Below are 17,747 nucleotides of genomic sequence, written 5' to 3'. Positions count from 1 at the left end.
CCAGCCTCGGACCCAGAAGGATGGGTGTTCCGCATAGCTTCCGGGGTTCTTCCCGTGCCCCACCCCCGGCCCGTCCCGATGGGCCCTTCTGCACCCACTTCCATTCCCAGTTCACATCTCGGTCCCCAAAGTCGTTAACTAGCGTCCTCGCGCTTCATGTGACATCGCGGCCCACGGTAGCCCCCCAGCTCCCTCTCGCCCCCGAGGCAGCCCTCTCCCGCCTTCCAGGCGTGTGCAGCTCCAGCTGTCCCCGGGCTCTCTCCTAGCCTCAGGACCCCATCGCACGCCCGCCTCCCAGCTTCCTGCCCGCGGAACCACGCCGCCTCTGTTCCCTCGCTTCCTCGGTCCGCGGAGCCCTACCTCCAGCCGCGGGAAGTGGGAGACACCAGCAGGGGTCTCCTCCTCCCGGCGCCCAGAGGGAAAGGGGCGACCAAGGAGGAAGGGTCGCCGCTGCGGCACGCGGGGTGCAGCTACACGCCAGCCTCTGCGCTCGCGTCCTTCCCGCTTTCCGGGCCCTGCCGGGGCGGGGTCTCCTCGGGCACCTCCTGGTGCGAGAAGTTGGGAATGCGACCCTCACCGACCTCCCTCCACACCCTCCGCCTGGGATTGGGTGCGGTATCAGGATCTTTGGGCTTGCAGGATAAAACATATGGGAGGTGGCATTTAGAGTCACTCTTGTCCCTGGCTTGGAGGAGGCGACGGCTGCCTTCCGCCCGCCGCCCCGCGGTTTTCCCGGCCTCGACCCTATCCTCTATCCCATTTCCTGCTTCTGCCGACCACATTGTTTTCCTGCATGTGTCCCGTGCCGAGCAGGCTTTTTCCTGCAGATTCCCACCCCCCCAACATTTTGCTGCCAAGAGAAGCTAGTAACCAAAAACAAAACAACTGGGAGGAGGGGCGGGAGGGGAAGAAAAGTTGTGCCCGGGTGGCTTGTCCTTCCCTGGCTTTGATCCCCTTTGATGTCCAGGGAGGTGCCCTAGTCGGGGGCCGCGTTGGAGGCAGGGCCGGGAGGGCCCCCTTGGGCTGGCTGCTGCCCAGCGCTGTCGGGGCTCTGGAGGCCACTGAGGTGCCGCAGTCCCCGCCCGGAGCCCCGTGTTCCCGCCGCAGTCCCCGCCCGGAGCCCGCGCAGGCAACTGCTCCAAAGTGTTTTCTTTCAGGCTTAAAACAAAATCCGGAGGGAGCTTCCTTCCTCCCCACCTCGCAGCGCCTGGCTCTACCGGCCGGGCGGCGTTTGACCGAGATGAATGGGCCCAGGCCGGGATCGCAACGACATCCCCTACGCCACCCCCGCCGCGATTAGGATCTGCGCTCTGGCTGATCGCCCCCTCCCCCTTTTCCTGCATTTACAGGCAAGTGAACCGGAGCAAACGACTTCCGATCCAGTCTGCGCTGCTGCGGCTCCCGTTTGGAATTTGATTTGCAGCATCTTCGAGCCTCTACGACAAAAAACCGCGAAGGACGCCCAGCCCTCCCCCGGCACCCCGATACGCACCCACTCCCTCCCGGGGACACAGCTGGGCGCGTCCACACCCCCGCACCCCCACACCATGTTGTGCGGAAGGACTTCCACTCCCCGCCTGTGTCGTTGATGTCAGACCCCAGGCCAGCCTCCGGGCGCTGCAGTTCTCCCGGCTAATGCTGAGGCTGCGGCTCCGGCTCTAGCACAGGAACCAGCAGCCGCCCCACTCGGCCCCAGCGCCCACCGTCTGCATGTGCCCGTCGTAGCCGCCTGCCCACTCCGCAGCTCGCGCTCCACGGAGCGCTGGAGACCACCGCGGGGGCCCCTTCTGCTCTCAGGAGAAGCGATCTTGGAGGTATTGATTTCGGTGGTTGGATTTTTCCCGTGGATCTATCAACTCACAGTTCGAATTTGGAAGAAAGAAGGAAAACATGACGTCTCCAGCCAAATTCAAAAAGGATAAGGAGATCATAGCAGAGTACGATACTCAGGTCAAAGGTAAGGGCTTTGAAAAATAGCACACTGCAAATGCTCTGTGGACTGGTGAGGCGTGTTTCCACCCTGATTTGCAGACTGTTCGTTTCTTTGGGCGGAGCAGATGAGGCAGGCTGACCCCAGAGGTGGTTTCATAGGTGGGTCTGAACCTCCAAAGGATGGGCAGTGCCAGGGGCCACAGGTGCTGGAAAGGAATTTTTGGAGTGGGCTTTAGGAATGTTTCTGTGGGGCTGACCATTATTATTTTGTCAGCCTTTTCCTCCAAGCTGGACAGGATGGGGGGAGGGGCAGGAGGTTATTGGAGAGAAAGGCACAATTTGCCTCCTGGTGTCTGGGTCAGGTTTCCTTGAAGGACAACTGAAATCTGACAGGTGTTTGGACGTTTATTTCAGAGACTGAATAGAAGTCCATACAGAGAATGACAACCTGGAAATAGTGTGCCATTTGGAGGGCTCTGGGAGAGAGGTGGGGTTTTTCTGATGCACTATATTAAAACATCAGATTTGCTATGGCAATGAACACTGAAAGTCCATAGCCACCTTGGGTGCATCTGCCTGATCCCTGGTGGGCCTGAATACAATCAGAGATCAGATAACAGAAAGAATAAGGCCACCCACACCCAGTCTCCACCGTCACCTCAATCTGAATGGAGTTGGGATGATGTTAGGGTTGCTGGTTGGTGCTGATTCTGGAAAATGGGAAGACATAATTGTTTAACCCTTCTGTGTTGTCACCCTCTGCTCCAGAGAACATGTTTTTAAAGCCCCATTTTCCTCTCTGCAAAAATGTGAAGGGTAAAGCAAAATGTGGACCTGGAGAAACCAGGTGACTTGTCTTCTCATGCCGACTGTCTGACTTGGCTTGTGAATCAGAGTCCATACTCAGATAGCCATTTTTTAACCAGCAAATTCCCTTAGGAGAGATCCTGTCTGTTAAAGAGCCCAAGCATGTATTTGTGCAAGGCACTGTCTCTTCCTGGTCAGTCAGTGGAAAGAGCCATGTAGCTCCAACCCACTGAGACCTTAGCTCTGGAGCGAGAGAGGTGGGTGGCCTTGAATGTTACACCACATGGTTGAAGCTCTGGGTTTTCCTTTGTTTCAGAGTACAGAGGGAGGGGCCCGTCCTTCTTTCCCTGCACCAGTGCAAGGAGACCTTTTCCTATCATAGAGGACTTGAGAAGGGCCATCTCTCCCCTCTAATGATTGCCTGGGGTGGGGATACAGGTAGAGTTTCAAATGGGCAGCTCCCTTATTTCTTGGAAGGTTGGAAGGTAGTCTAAAGTCCCCTTTGTGCCTTAAGGATCTTTATGTCATCAGTTTGGTCAATGCTGGAGGTGCCCTGAGGGACCTTATATCCACTTGGCTGCAAATATTAGTAGGTTTATTACAGAGATGGGGGAGTTGACTGATGGATAGCTTCAACTGAACTGGGATTGAGAGAGGTGTGGTTGTGAGTTATAATTGGGGTCTTGGCCTCTTGTCACTGATCATAATCTGGGCCTGTTTTTGTAAACAATAGGCCACTGGCCTCCATGTCCTGTCCAGATGCACTGCATTCTGCTCCTGGAATCCCCCCTGCAGTTTTAACCAGATATGTCATTCTTTTTTTTTGTTTGTTTTTTTTACACATCCTATTCTTAAACTGCTGCCATAGGGAGTGCTAATAACTTTGATCTTCCCAGATTTCTCTCCAGAAGCATGCCATTTGACTAAAGAGCAAGATTATTTTTATGTATTTATTTTTTGGAAGGTTCAGGACTGATAGGTGTTAATAGAACCGTATCTGCCAATTTTTTATTGGTAAAGGATTTTTCTTAAGTGTCTCAATATTAAACACTTTGTATATTTACAAACATTGCTTGTTGAGATGATGTAATGCAATCACCGATTTGGGTTTTCTCTTCAACCTTGCCACAGCAGGGGACTGTTTTGCGTTTCTCTGATATTTTTCCATTGACACTATTCAGGATCATAGAATTGTATAGGTGGCCGAGCATGATGTCTTACTCAGAGAAGGTGCCCAGTGAATACTTATGGAACTGATTTGAATAGTTTAGTTCTTCATTTAGTCCCATAGCTGAGCAGAATACGGAGAACTGAAGAGGTTTTTCCAAGGTCACACAGCTAGGTGGTGGCAGATCTGAACCTAGTAGCAGGTTTACCAACTCCCACTTCCCTATGCAACATCATAGTACAGAGTGGGAAGAAAATAAAAAATACCTTAAGGAACCCAAGTGTGTAAATTAGTAATAGTGGTAATAATCATAATAATAGATTACAGTTTGAGGGCTCATTATGTCCCTTTATATGAATGGTCTGGTCTAATCCTCACATAAATCCAGGAAGTGGTTATTATTCTCACCTTCCATCTACTACATGAGGAAACTGAGGCTTAGAGAGGATAAGAAACCTTTCCAAGGTCACACAGCCAAACCATGGCAGCTTGACTTCATTCCTTTATTCATTAGCTATTTTCTGAGTGCCTACTATATGTTCGGGGGGCTGGTGATATAGCAGTAAAGAAGAAAAAGTTCCCACCCTCATAGAGTTTACATTCTAGAACCTATGCTCTCTAGGGAAGAGCAAATAATTTGTAGACAAAGGAGCTGGGTTTTGGGTTGGCTCTGCCCCCCACCAGCTGGAGGCCATAGGTCAGAATTATTGAGTGTCAGCTTTTTGTGTTATATGGGACTCATGGTATTGCCAGACTTACTTCTCTTACAGATGCCAGGTTAAAAAAAGAAAATTGCTATAATATCCAGGCAGTTTGGTTCGGTGGTTAAGAACACAGTTTTCAGAGTCAGAGGGATTCATGTTCAAATCTTGGTGTGCCACATGCTTGCCTTTCACCTCAGGCAAGTTACATGACTTGTCTGAACCTCAGTTTCCTAATTTGGAAATTAGGGAAAATAGTGTGCATTTCCTAAGGTTGTTGTAAGGAGTTGATGAGACAGTGTATATAAATTATTTAGAATAGTATCTGGCCCTAATGAGTGTGCAATAATGGTAAGATCTGTTTCTCTGTTAGTGAGCCTTCCTTCTTACTCATTATTAAGGCTGTATTACGTATTCACTCCCAAAGTGCCAGCTATTAAGTGATGGGAAATAAGTCTAGGAATGAAACTTGAGTCCTAGTTTAAGTTTATCTAGCAATAACAAAAGGTATCTTAAGTCAGTCATTTAAGCCCTCTGGACATCAGTTTCCTTTTCTGTCAAATGAGTAGGTAAACTGTCTAATTATTAGCCATTATAGTTCTGTATGTCTCTGACTGAATCTTGGGTCCTGCTTTTCAGTCTAGAATGGTTTAAATCAAGTGGACTCTAAATGGTGTCCTCATCTAATGGGACCCCTTGTGTGGAACCCTGTCTATCCCTTGATTTTTGCCTCCCCTTAAAACACCTGCTTGTATGTACCCTGAAGAATTTCTGAGGCTACAGCCCCAACCCTACCTCAGTGTGGTTTTATGAGGGGTGTGCCTCCTTAATCAGCCTGCCTTGTAGCATTCTTAAAAACCATCATTGTTTCTGGTTTGTGGGTGTTCAGATTCCTTTGAAAGTTCATGCCTTTCAATGTCTGATTTGAAAGCAGTTATATTCTTAGTCTTTTTTACACAGCTCTTTCCAATTTACAAAGCACTTTCATATACAGTTGTCCCTCAATATCCACAGGGCATTGATTCCAGGATGGCCTCCCCCAGGAAACCAAAATCTGCAGATTCTCAAGTCCCTAAATAGTATTTGCATATAATCTACGCACACATATCCTACCATATACTTTAAATCATCTGGATATTACTTAATGTAAATACTATATAGTTATATTGCTTTTAAAATTTGCATTGTTTTTTATTGTATTATTTTTAGTTTACCCGCAATATTTTCAATGTGTAGTTTGTAGGACCTGACTGTACATTAATCTTTGGAAATTCTTTACAACCCTTGTCAGAGTCATGGTCATATCCTGAGGCCTTTGGCTTCTAGCCTGTTAGCTTTTTTGCTGGGATTGGAGCAGTGAGGTGGTAAAGTGCAGGGCATGGTTACCAGAGCTGTTAGTCTGGGTGGTATTTGGGTGAATTCGCATCACTGTTTACAGTCCTGGCTATTGTCCTTTCCTTATTTAAGACCCTTTTCCTTTACTCTTACTCCATACCTTGAGTTTTTGGTCTCCCAGGAAACTTGAGATTGACAGTTAATGGAAATATTCCAGGAGAAATGGTCTGAAACAGAGTGGCACTGTATGCTGAGCAGTCAAATTTTCTTTCTTGAGAACATTAGGGGTCTTGTCTTTTTTTTTTTTTTTTTTAAATGTCTTAGGAGAACAGTGTGTATGTACCACATAGCTGAGAAGTGAAATTTTGTAATTTCCATCTGGAGCATTTAGATAGAAAAAGCACAGGCCTTTGCCTGGAACAGTTTAACTCTTTCAGGACTCTTTGCAAGCAGGAGATGAAATTTAAAACTCCAGTCATATTGTGTGTGCACACGCACTTGGGGATACTCATTGCTGGCATTTAAACAAGCTTGTTCCCCCAGGAGGTCTGAGCAGTTTTTTACTCATGCCAACAAAGGTCTTCTCCAAAGCTTCTTTCTTCCCAGCCCCCATGCCCCAAGGGAGCTTTAAATATAATCAGTTTGTGAAAAGCTGCAGTAAAACATCTAGTTGGAATCCCCAAGCAGATGCTATCATCTTTTTTCCAGATGATTGAGGGCTTCTCTTCCCTTGCTCAGGGGGAAAAAAAAAAAAAAGTGACTCTGCAGTAAGGTTAAATGCCTGGAAGAAAATGCAGCTCTTGGAAAAATTCAAGTACCATACTCTGCATCTTAGAGTTGAAAGACCCTGGAGGAAGATGGTGGGCAAGGAGCCAGAGGATGCTGTGTGTTGTGCAGAGCAGCAATGGTTGGAAACAGTGTTCATGAGGAGTCCTTAGCTTTTCTAATTTCAGGTGTTCTTTGGGGAATGAAAGTAGACATTTCCTTTGGAGAACCCCATCTGGTAGTTATGGCCACACCCATAATGTGTCACACAGGTTGAAAGCTTAGATAAGCTCTGATCATTTCCCCACTATGAGGTTTACAGTCTGACCTGGTCTTGATATGTGGGATCCCCTGGCTTTTAAAATCTGTAGGTGCCCAGACCCTGATTCCCACTGTTCACTCCAGATAAACTGGGTTGTCTAATGGCATATGTGGTGTTCTCCTTTCAGAAGAGATAATTTTTTTTTTCTTTTTTGAGTTGGAGTCTTATTCTGTCACCCAGGCTGGAGTGCAGTGGCATGCTCATGGTCACCCCCAGTGTCGACCTGCTGGGCTCACGTGATCCTTTGCCTCAGGCTTCCAAGTAACCGGAATTACAGGTGTGCGCTACCACGCCTGGCTCATTTTTTGATTTATTGTAGAGATGAGGTCTTGCCTAGTTGCCCAGGCTGTTCTCAAACCTGTGGGCTCAAGCAATCCCCTCACCTTGGCCTCCCAAAATGCTAGGATTACAGGCTTGAGCCACAGCGCCCGACCAGAAGAGATAATTCTTTATGGGAACAGTGCTTACTTTACACCCGTGATCTCTGATGGCTATATTAGGAAAATATTATGTCATGTTGCAGGGAAAAAGCAGTTGATATCTAGATTTCTACTACTAATAAAATGCAGAGGCTGGACGCGGTGGCGTTTCATGCTTGTAATCCTAGCATTTTGGGAGGCAGAGATGGGAAGATTGTTTGAGACCAGGAGTTTGAGACCAGTCTAGGCAACATAGCAAGACCTTGTCTCTAAAAAAGAAAAAAAAAATTAATCAGCTGTTGTGGCTCCCACCTGAGAGCTGAGTAGGAAGTATCACCTGAGAGCTGAGTAGGAAGTATCACCTGAACCCAGCGTTTCAAGGTTGTGGTGAGCCGTGATTGTGTCACTGCACTCCAGTCTGGGTGACAGCATGAGATCCTGACTCAAAAAAAAAAAAAATTCAAGTGAACAATTTTAACCTGCTCTCAGCTTCTGAATTTAAAAATAAACAACAGGAGCACTTAAAAACATTTTAAAAAGTTACAGAATAACTGATTTAGTAGTAATGTGTAGGAACTCTCATATCTTTCTTCTCTCTTTAATTGTGGTGGAATACACATAGCATAGATTTATCATTTTAACCACTCTAAAGTATACAGTTCAGTAGCACTAAGTACATTAATATTGTTGTGCAGCTATCACTATCCATCCACAAAACTCTTTTCATCTTGCAAAACTGAAACTCTATATCCATTAAGCCATAATTCTCCATTCCCTTCTGCCCCCTGCCCCTGGCAACCACCATTGTACTTTCTGTCTCTATTTGACAGCTCTGGGTATCACATACAAGAGGAATTTTATAGTATGTGTCCTTTTTTGACTAGTTTATTTCACTTAGCATAATGTCCTCAGGATTCATCCATGTTGTAGCACATGTCAGAATTTCCTTTAAGGCTGAGGAATATTCCATTGTGTGTGTGTGTGTGTGTGTGTGTGTGTGTGTGTGTGTGTATGTAACATTTTATTAATACATTAATTTGCTGGTGAACACTTGGGTTGATTCCACCTTTTGTATTTTGAATAATGCTGCTATGAACATAGGTGTAGTCTTCTTATTTTTTTTTTTGAGCCAGAGTCTCACTCTGTCACCCAGGCTGGAGTGCAGTAGCACACTCACTGCCACTGCATACTCCACTTTCTGGGCTCAGACGATCCTTCTGCCTCAGCCTTCCAAGTAGCTGGGACCACAGGCAAGTGCCACCATGCCCTGCTAATTTTTCTTGATTTATTGTAGAGATGAGGTCTTGCTATGTTGCCCAGACTGGTCTTGAACTCGTGGGCTCAGGTAATCCTCTCACCTAGGCTTCCCAAAGTGCTGGGATTATAGGCGTGAGCCACTGCACCCAACTGGTGTATTCTTATTTTTAAAGAATATCCTTAATATCAAAGTTTTACAAGCTTGTATATACATTTTTATATAATCATCTGTCCTGTTACAGTTTTTAGAGTTAAAGTTTTAATATATGTATTTATATTTTCATATTATGAATATGTATCTATGTTCATAATGTGAACAGTATATATTATTAACTATAAAGTGGTATACCTTTTAATAATTATTTGAATTATGAAACTTTTACTGTATTACTAATAGCTTTATTGTGGTTTAATCAGCAGTTAATAAACTGCACATGTTTAAGGTATACAGTTTGATAAACGTTGACATATGTTATACACCCATGAAACTATCACAATCAAGATAATGAACCTAACCATTACACCAAAAGTTTCTCCATTATAATATATTAATAAATGGGTACTATAATAATCATGTTATAGAAAAGGCATTAGCTTAAAGATACGTAAGTAAAAACCAGTTGTTACCAAGTTTAAAAAACTAATAAGTAGCCGGGTGTAGTGGCTCACACTTGTAATCCCAGCACTTTGGGAGGCTGAGTCTGGAGGATTACTTGAACCCAGGAGTTGAAGATCAGCCTAAGCAACATAGCGAGACCTCATCTTTATAAAATCAATAAATTAGCCAGATGTGGTGGCACCTACCTGTAGTCTCAGCTACTCGAGAGAATGAGATGGAAGGATTGCTTGAGTGCGGAAGGTCGAGGCTGTGGTGAGCCATGATCCAGCCACTGCATTCCAGCCTTGGTGTCAGAGTGAGACTATGACTCATAAAAAATAAAGTAATACATGAATAATGATCTAAACTACCTAGATTGGTTTCTGGAAAATTTATTTAACCCAAACAGTCTCTTAGGAAAGTTAGGTTAATAATTGTGTCTCAGCCATTACTATGTTTTTAGGAGAGAAGGTACAGGATGGAGGGAGAAAAAAAAAAAAAAATCTTGGTCATGTTAGGAGTGGACAAATGACAATATCTGTTTTCCTACAGGTCTTGCTTGAACCAGTCTCCAGGGACTCATGTCTGTTTAGAAGGGGTCATAAATGAGCAAGATGCCAAAGGGGAGGGGCTGGGGGCTCCTTGCTGGAGATCCGCTTAGAATGTTATGAATATGACTTCTTTTCTCCAATGATTGACTCCTAATGCCTGCTGAATAGAGACCAGCTTTCTCAGGTAGGCATGAACCAGCTTTCTCGGGTAGGCATGAACTTTATCTTTGGTCTGGCTGCAGCCAATCATTCCTACCATATTTCTTACTATTTGCCATTGTTTAAACACATATACTATTAGCCAACGTTTTGCTGTTTGTTTGCGGCTTGTCATGTACTAGGCATTATGCTGAGTACATTACATAGATTATTTCATAATCCTTACACCAACTTTAGGAAGAATGTATTACTATTATTCCATTTTGCTGATGAAGAAATTGAGGTGTACCATAATCAGTTACTCACCCTGGGTCTGCAGCTGGTGAAGGAACAGGAATTGGAGACTTGGCAGTCACCAGGGACTGAGTGAATTCTGAGTGTTGTTCATGGAATGCCTCTTCCTTGCTACCCAGCCCTACATCTTCATCTATTAAATCTCACCTTTTTGGTGAAGCCCAACTTTTCTGGGATGCCTTCCTTAATCACTGACGAGAATTGACTCTTCTTTCTGTTTCACACACATACTGCTTCTCTTGATAGATATCATATGGCATTGATCTCTTGCTGCCTTGTGTTTAGAATATTTGGATTTCATTCTTTTTTCCTCTACTAGACTTCTGGTGGGAATGTTTTGAGGTTGTGTAATACAATGCAAAGAATGTAGACTTTGGAACCAGTCTGCAATTGGAATCTTTTCAACATCACCTCTTTACTCTATGACTTTGCTCAAGTCACTCAACTTCTCTTCCAAGCTTCCTCTTCTGTGACATAGAGACCTACCTTGCTGTTTATTGCAATTGTGTCTAAAATACTGGTTCAATGTATGGCAATTATTAAATGCTAAATAAGTAACTCTTATTATGAGTTCCCTTCATATAGGAAACGTGTCTAGAACACTTGTAGCTCAAATGATAGCTCTCAGTAAATATTTATTGGCTGTAATGATGAAGGAATAAATAGATGACCCAGACTACTGCAAATAATCTTTAAGAAATAGTTTCTTTCTTTCTTTTTCTTTATTACTTTTTTAGAGACAGGTTCATGCTATGTGCCCAGGCTGGTATAGAGCTCCTGGGCTCAAGCGATCCTCCTGCTTTGATTTCCCAAAGTATTGGTATTACAGGCGTGAACCACCATGCCCAACCTAGAAATAGTTTGATCTTGACAATTTGATCTTGACAATATATCTTATACAATATCACCAAAGTGTTTTAAAAAACAAACAACTGTATTTTTCTGCTAGGGTCATAGTATAAAAGTCTGTTCATATTCATCACTTCCACTTCTACTACTCATTTTTTATACTACTGCTGAACTGCCTCTACTTTCATATTGTGTTATGTCATGCTTCCTGCTTTATTCATGTTGGGTTAAAGCTCTCTCTTTGGAATGAGTGCTCTTCTTTGAACCTGGAAATCTTGTTCATCCTTTAAAGCCCAGATCAGTTGCCACCACCTCCAGGAGTCCTCCAGGAAGCTCTCCTGCTTATCCTTGCTGTCAGCACAGTAACCCTGAGCAGAATCCCAAACAGGACATTTGTCAGCATCTCTCCTTGCTTTTGCAGTTAGTTAGTATACCCTATGCATATTCTCTGCAGTGTCCTTGTGCATACTTGTGTTATTATACTCATCATATTACATTATAATCTCTTTGTTTATATCTCTGTTGATAACTTACTGAGAACCTTCTTTTATTCATTTCGGCATGTCTTCTGGCACATAGTAATCACTAAAATGTTTATAAATTGAATTGAACTGTGTCCTGAGTTGAGGTTGGGTATACAGTGCCATGATGCCATGCTTTTGCAGTTCTCCCCAACTCCAATAAAAAAGTGCATGTTCTATGTTAATGCTCATTTGAAATTTGAAATAGATAAAACATGGAGAATATATTGTCATTTCCCAAGGACAAATACAAACCACATGGCATTATAGAGCCTCCTGCCCCTGCACCAAGGGTGTGTGTTGCTCCACATTTATTACCCCCACTGCTCTCTTTAGAATCACTGCCCTGGAGCTATACTTGTGTCAACTAAATTTCTTCAATCACTTCGCTTACCTTGGAAACCAAGAAAAAGAATAACTCTGAAATTCCCAAGAATTTAAAACAAATGTAAGTCTTTCTATAATTGAAGCAAAACACATTCTGCATTTGTCCAGTAGTCACATTTTTAACAAATATTCTAAGTCTAAATTTGAGAAAGTTTAAATCTGTCTTGACCAGGAACTGAAACAGGGTTGACTTTTGAAAAAGCAACTGTTGTGATACTTTCTCGAATCAGGATGTGGAGTGCACTATTGCCTGACTAGAAGCAGCTGCATGATCTATAGTAAATGCGGGGAGGAAAGGTCCAAGGGGACAAACAGGAAAACTCTCCCCCACGGTTTTTCAAGTCATTTGGTATTAAATAACCTTGACCTTGTGAATGAATAGTTTTGAACTCAAATATATGTTCATGAGGAAGGAAAAACATCTGGGAAGTGTTCCTCCATTTTTGTGTGTATTTTGGGATACCATTCTTTAGAGAGAAGTCAGTCTTTTACTTGTTTGTTTTCATTTTAACCATATCTTCTAAATGCAGTGGGCAAGTGACCTGAAAGGCATTGTGAAAGCTGGGGTTTTGTCTTTGCTCTTTGAACCCAGATACTGAATTTAGGATCACAGCATGGTAGGCAGGGTGTGAATACTCTTCTTAGAGATGATGACACTGCCAGCCATGGGTGGGCGGGTGGCCAGAGCTCCATAGGGTTTTCAAAAGGGACTCGAGCATGAGATGGCTAAGACATGGCATACTATGAGCTTTAAGAAATAAATCCTGCCAGGCACGGTGACTCAAGCCTGTAATTCCAGCACTTTGGGAGACTGAGGCGAGAGAATTGCCTGAGTCCAGGGGTTCGAGACAAGCCTGGGCAACTTGGTGAGACCTCGTCTCTATGATAAATCTAAAAATTAGCTGGGCGTGGTGGCTCATGTCTGTGGTTCCAGCTACTTGGAAGGCTGAGGTGGAAGGATTGCCTGAGCCCAGCAGGTTGAGGCTGTGGTGGCCATGAGCGTGCCACTGCACTCCAGCCTGGACAACAGAGTGAGACTCCGACTCAAAAAAAAAAAAAAGAAAAGAAAAGAAATAAATCCTGTTTCTGAATGAAGAGTTGGCAACAATTTCTCCAAACATAGAAATCCCCTAGAAATCTCCCACTAGTCCGTGTGTGTGTGTGTGTGTGTGTGTGTGTGTGTGTATGTTTACTTTTGGGGGAGTACTGGACCAGATCTTGTCAGATGTGTTAGCTACTCTTTGGGGAGCCATCTTGAATGAGGTGCCTATTTCAGAGCAGTGTTTCTTTTGGGCCAACACAGTACATTATAACAAATTGAACTACAGGATTCTACACAAACAGAATAGTTCCAAGGGAAAGAATCCTGGACTGGGACACAGAAAGCTTTGGTTCTAGTTTGGCTTTGTCATTACTACTGTTACTACTGTGATTTTTGGGGATAACTCACTTAAGATTTCAAAACCCCTAGTTTCCTCATCTGTAAAATGGGGACAAAAAATCTTGACCTTTGATAGTAATAATGATGATGGTTAACATTTATCGAGTGCTTATATCTAAACTTTAAGTTCTTTATATATATTAACTAATGAATTTCCCAGCAGCCCTATGAGGTAGCTACTATTGTTATCCCCATTTTACAGTTGAAGCATAATAAAGTTAAATAACTTGCTCCAAAGCACACAGCTAGTAAGTGATGAAGACAGAGTGTGACCTAGGCTGATTTAACAATGTGAGAGGCTCAGATGAAATAATTCATTTGAAAGACCTTTGAAACTATAAAATGCTCTATGCATTTAGTGGATTGTTCTCGTTTTTAAGTATCTTGGTACAAAAAAGAGTTAATTAAATGTTTTAAATGTCTTCCTGATACATACCTACTTGACCTGCCTACACTGTGGTTTTCTCATCTAGGAAATTAGGGGTTAAATTAGAAAATTTCTGAGCTCATTCCAGATTTCATTTAAGATATTAAAGTTGATGATGTTGTTCCTTTTAAGCAGGCACACTCTGAAGTACAAAAAACATTATATTCTCTAATGATACTATTTCCAGCCCCACAGCTTGACCTGCCTGCATGGTTGCTGCACACATATGGAAGGTAGACCCAGGTGGTAGCAGAGTGACAGCTGACCTGGAGAGCAGTTGAAGTGATACTTTGTTAGGTATCACTATCTAAGAGGAAGATGTGCCTCCCAGCTTGAAAAATTGAGGGGAGGGAGAGTTACTTAATGAGCCTACAGGTAGACTTGTGACTGGATCACTAGGGACAATGAATGCTTTAATCAGGATAACTATTAAACCTTGGACTTCCAGTAAGCTCAGAGACTTACAGGGTGAGAAAATCCCTGCTGTAACTGGTTTGAATGGTTATCCTTATTCATGTTAGCAGACCAAGAAAGGGAATTTGTGTTAACTCCAGTTTTTGTTTTTGTTTTTTGAGTCAGAGTTTCACTTTGTTGCCTAGGCTGGAGTGCAGAGGCTGACTCACGGCCACCGCAGCCTTGACCTGCTGGGCTCAGGTGATCCTTCCCCTCAGCCTTCCAAGTAGCTGGAACCACAGGTATGGCTACCACACCTGGCTAATTTTTTGATTTATTGTAGAGATGAGGTTTCGCCAAGTTGCCCAGACTGGTCTCAAACTCCTGGGCTCAGGCAATCTCTCCTCAGCCTCCCAAACTGCTGGGATTACAGGTGTGAGCCACCATACTCAGCTTAACTCCTCTTATTATAGACATTTATGTTGTTGTGGGTAGTACTTGAATTTAAAAGAAAAAAAAAAGGAAGTTGATTAATTGTCTTGAATGCAAATTAAAGAAGTAAGGAAGCCTTCAGTTCCTGACATCTGGACTGGGACAGCCTGTGGGGAGGTGGTGTGGATGTGGAACTGGGATAGGGTTAATCGACATCTGGGTTGTGGGGAAGTGACTTCAGGCCCTCCCAGGACGTGGGATGGGCTCTTGTCTCTTATACCCTCTTTAGATGTTAGGCCCTTTGTCAACTAAGGGATTTCTTTGAGGATTGTGATGAAGTATGCTATAGTGTGGAGTTGAAATATTTTCATGTTTATGTTTGTTTTTCTTTTCACCTAATGAATAGGCTAAGTAACAGCCTGTTGTTTTAAAATGAGTACTTTTTTTTTTTTTTTTTGAGTTGGAGACTCACTCTGTCGCCCAGACTGGCGTGCAGTGGCCGCTCGCAGCCACCGCAGCCTCGACCTGCTGGGCTCCGGTGATTCTTCCGCCTCAGCCTTCCAAGTAGCCGGAACTACAGGTGTTGCGCTACCACGCCCGGCTGATTTTTTGATTTATTGTAGAGATGAGGTCTCGCTGCCCAGGCGGGTCTCAAACCCGCGGGCTCAGGCAATCCGCTCACCTCAGCCTCCCAAAGGCGTGGGATTACAGGCTGAGCCACCGAGCCAGGCGTAAATTGAGTACTATTAATAATAATGACAGATTATATTTTTGTCCATTGTAGCATTTAAAAAATATCATTCTTAGGGAGGAAGAGTTGTAGGGTAATGGAGGACGAGTTATGTGATGTTGGACAAGTCATTCTACCTTTGGGGTTCTCAACTTCTCAGCTGGAAAACGGAAAGATGGATTACTAGTTCCTTGTTTCATCATTTTTAGGACATATGAACAAAAAATGGTTATTATTATGTGAGTTGTCACATAGAGTCTAGATGTTGATTATTGTCCTGGAGGAAGGATAGAAACTAGAGAATAAATAGCAGATTCTTCCTGCCTGTCTCACCTACTCCTAGTTTAAGGTTTCATCTTTAAATGACATTAATAGGCTTTGTGTTTTGGACATTGTTGGAGTCAGTTGTGCTGTATCTCTTTATCTTCCTTATTTATTCAGTGATTTGTGGTGATGTAAGTTATCTTAGTTCTTTGCTGTCAGCAATTTTAAACTAAACATTGGTGTATTTTGGATAGATGACATGTTACTCTGATTAATGAGGTTCTTGATCTGGATATTTTAAAGCCAGTAACAACACAATTTTGGAACACCTAGTTCTCCTTAAAACTACCGTAGTGCTCCCAGTGCCAAAGCTGAAACCAATTTGTACCAGTCACTTCTTTCTAAGAGTAAATGTGTGTGTGTGAGAGTTTTCTTGTGCTGTTTTGGCTGGGGAAGAGCACTGCCAGTCCAGAAAGGGCAGCTCTTCTGGATTCAGCAGCAAAGGAGTTAATCATTATTAGACAGAAACAGAAACCTCCCAAGTTTCTAACCTTCCCTTGCCTCAAGTCTCCTCCTTACTCTTCCTTGAAGTAAAGGCATACACACACATATGCATGTGTACACACACACCATACACAGATACTCTTACAAAACTTAATGTAAAACGATCTCATGTTTATGAGAGTTGGAATTACTTGGGAGGGATACTTGTGTTCTGCAGGCTTAGTGGGCATGATGTGAAAGCAGGGCTATTTGGCTTGTGGAGATTGCAGATAAGAGTGTGATATGTAATTGAGTAAGAATTTGAAAAATTATCCGATAACATTAGGAGCAGCAAAGCAACTGCTTGTGCTTTTTTTATACTTGAAACTATTTGGAGTAGGAGTGAGGAGCTAGCATTGTTTTCAGGGCGTGGGAACCCCCTCCCCACCCCACTAGCCAAATGTGTTTGCCTAGGCAGAGAGTGTGAGGTCTCTGAGAGATCTTGACAGAACATATAATGCTTTCTTCTGCCCTCAGGCAATTCTTCAGTCTAATCATGTCGGGAAAAGGACTGTCAGCTAACCTTTAAAACCCTTTCCAGAATAGTACCACCACAGCCCACCTTCCCATCTTGTTTCAGTGACCCAAACTATAAATGGTCAGTTCTTTCATTTGCAGAGCTTAAATTAGGATAAAGAAGAAGCCTGATGAGTTAGACTCCTGTTTTTGCTGTTGCTGCCACACCCTCTGTACAGACCTTTGCTTCATTTGGGTTCTCAGCACCTTGGAAAGGAGGTGGCTGTAGGCTGTTGATGAAACTTTCAAGGCATTGGTTCATGGCCACTCCGGTGTTCTTTCCAGGACCCTTCCCTCCTCACTTCCTCCACTGTTGGGACACTTTGTATCGGACAAGAAGATAACGAGCTAATTTCAACTCAACACCTATTTATTTAACTCCTACTATATGTTTTGTACTATGCTAGGTTGTGGGTGTAGAGAGATAAAGAAGAAGGTTTCTGCCTTCAGGGAACTTCAGCCTGCTAGAAGTGTCTTAGTCTGTCTTCTGTTGATTGTAAAAGAATACCTGAACTTGAGTACTTTTTCAACAAAATTTATTTCTTTCAGTTCTGGAGGATGGAAAGTCCAAGGTTAAGGGCTGAATCTGCTGACAGCCTTCTCACTGGTGGGGACTCTGTAGAATCTTGAGGCAGTGCAGGATATCTGTCACATGGTGAGGGGGCTAAGTGTGCTAAAGTGCTAGCTCTGGTCTTTACCTCTTCTTATAAAACCACAGTTTCCATTCCCAAGGTAGCCCATTAATCCATTACTCCATGAATGGATTAATCCATTCACGAGGGCAAGCCTTTATGATCTAATCACCTCTTAAAGGCCGCCCCCCATTGGGGATTAAGTTTCAGCATGAGTTTTGGAGAGGACATTCAAAAGATAGCAAGAGAAACCGGGCTTGGTGGCTCAGCCTGTAATCCCGCGCCTTTGGGAGGCTGAGGTGAG

General features: G+C 43.7%; 1 protein-coding gene across 1 annotated transcript in view; it reads left to right on the top strand.

Annotated features, from left to right (window-relative positions):
- Positions 1 to 17,747, top strand: part of SRGAP2 (SLIT-ROBO Rho GTPase activating protein 2) — a 252,681-nt gene that overhangs the window by 862 nt on the left and 234,072 nt on the right. The window contains exon 2 of the mRNA XM_021711204.1: positions 1,350 to 1,957. Within this exon, the coding sequence (XP_021566879.1) occupies positions 1,891 to 1,957 (67 nt within the window). The 5' untranslated portion in view covers positions 1,350 to 1,890. The remainder of the gene's footprint in view (positions 1 to 1,349; positions 1,958 to 17,747) is intronic.

Source organism: Carlito syrichta, unplaced genomic scaffold (assembly GCF_000164805.1).
Source record: "Carlito syrichta isolate Samal-C Ts95f unplaced genomic scaffold, Tarsius_syrichta-2.0.1 Scaffold301930, whole genome shotgun sequence".
Lineage (NCBI taxonomy): Eukaryota > Metazoa > Chordata > Mammalia > Primates > Tarsiidae > Carlito > Carlito syrichta.
This window is presented reverse-complemented; position numbering and strand designations above follow the sequence as displayed.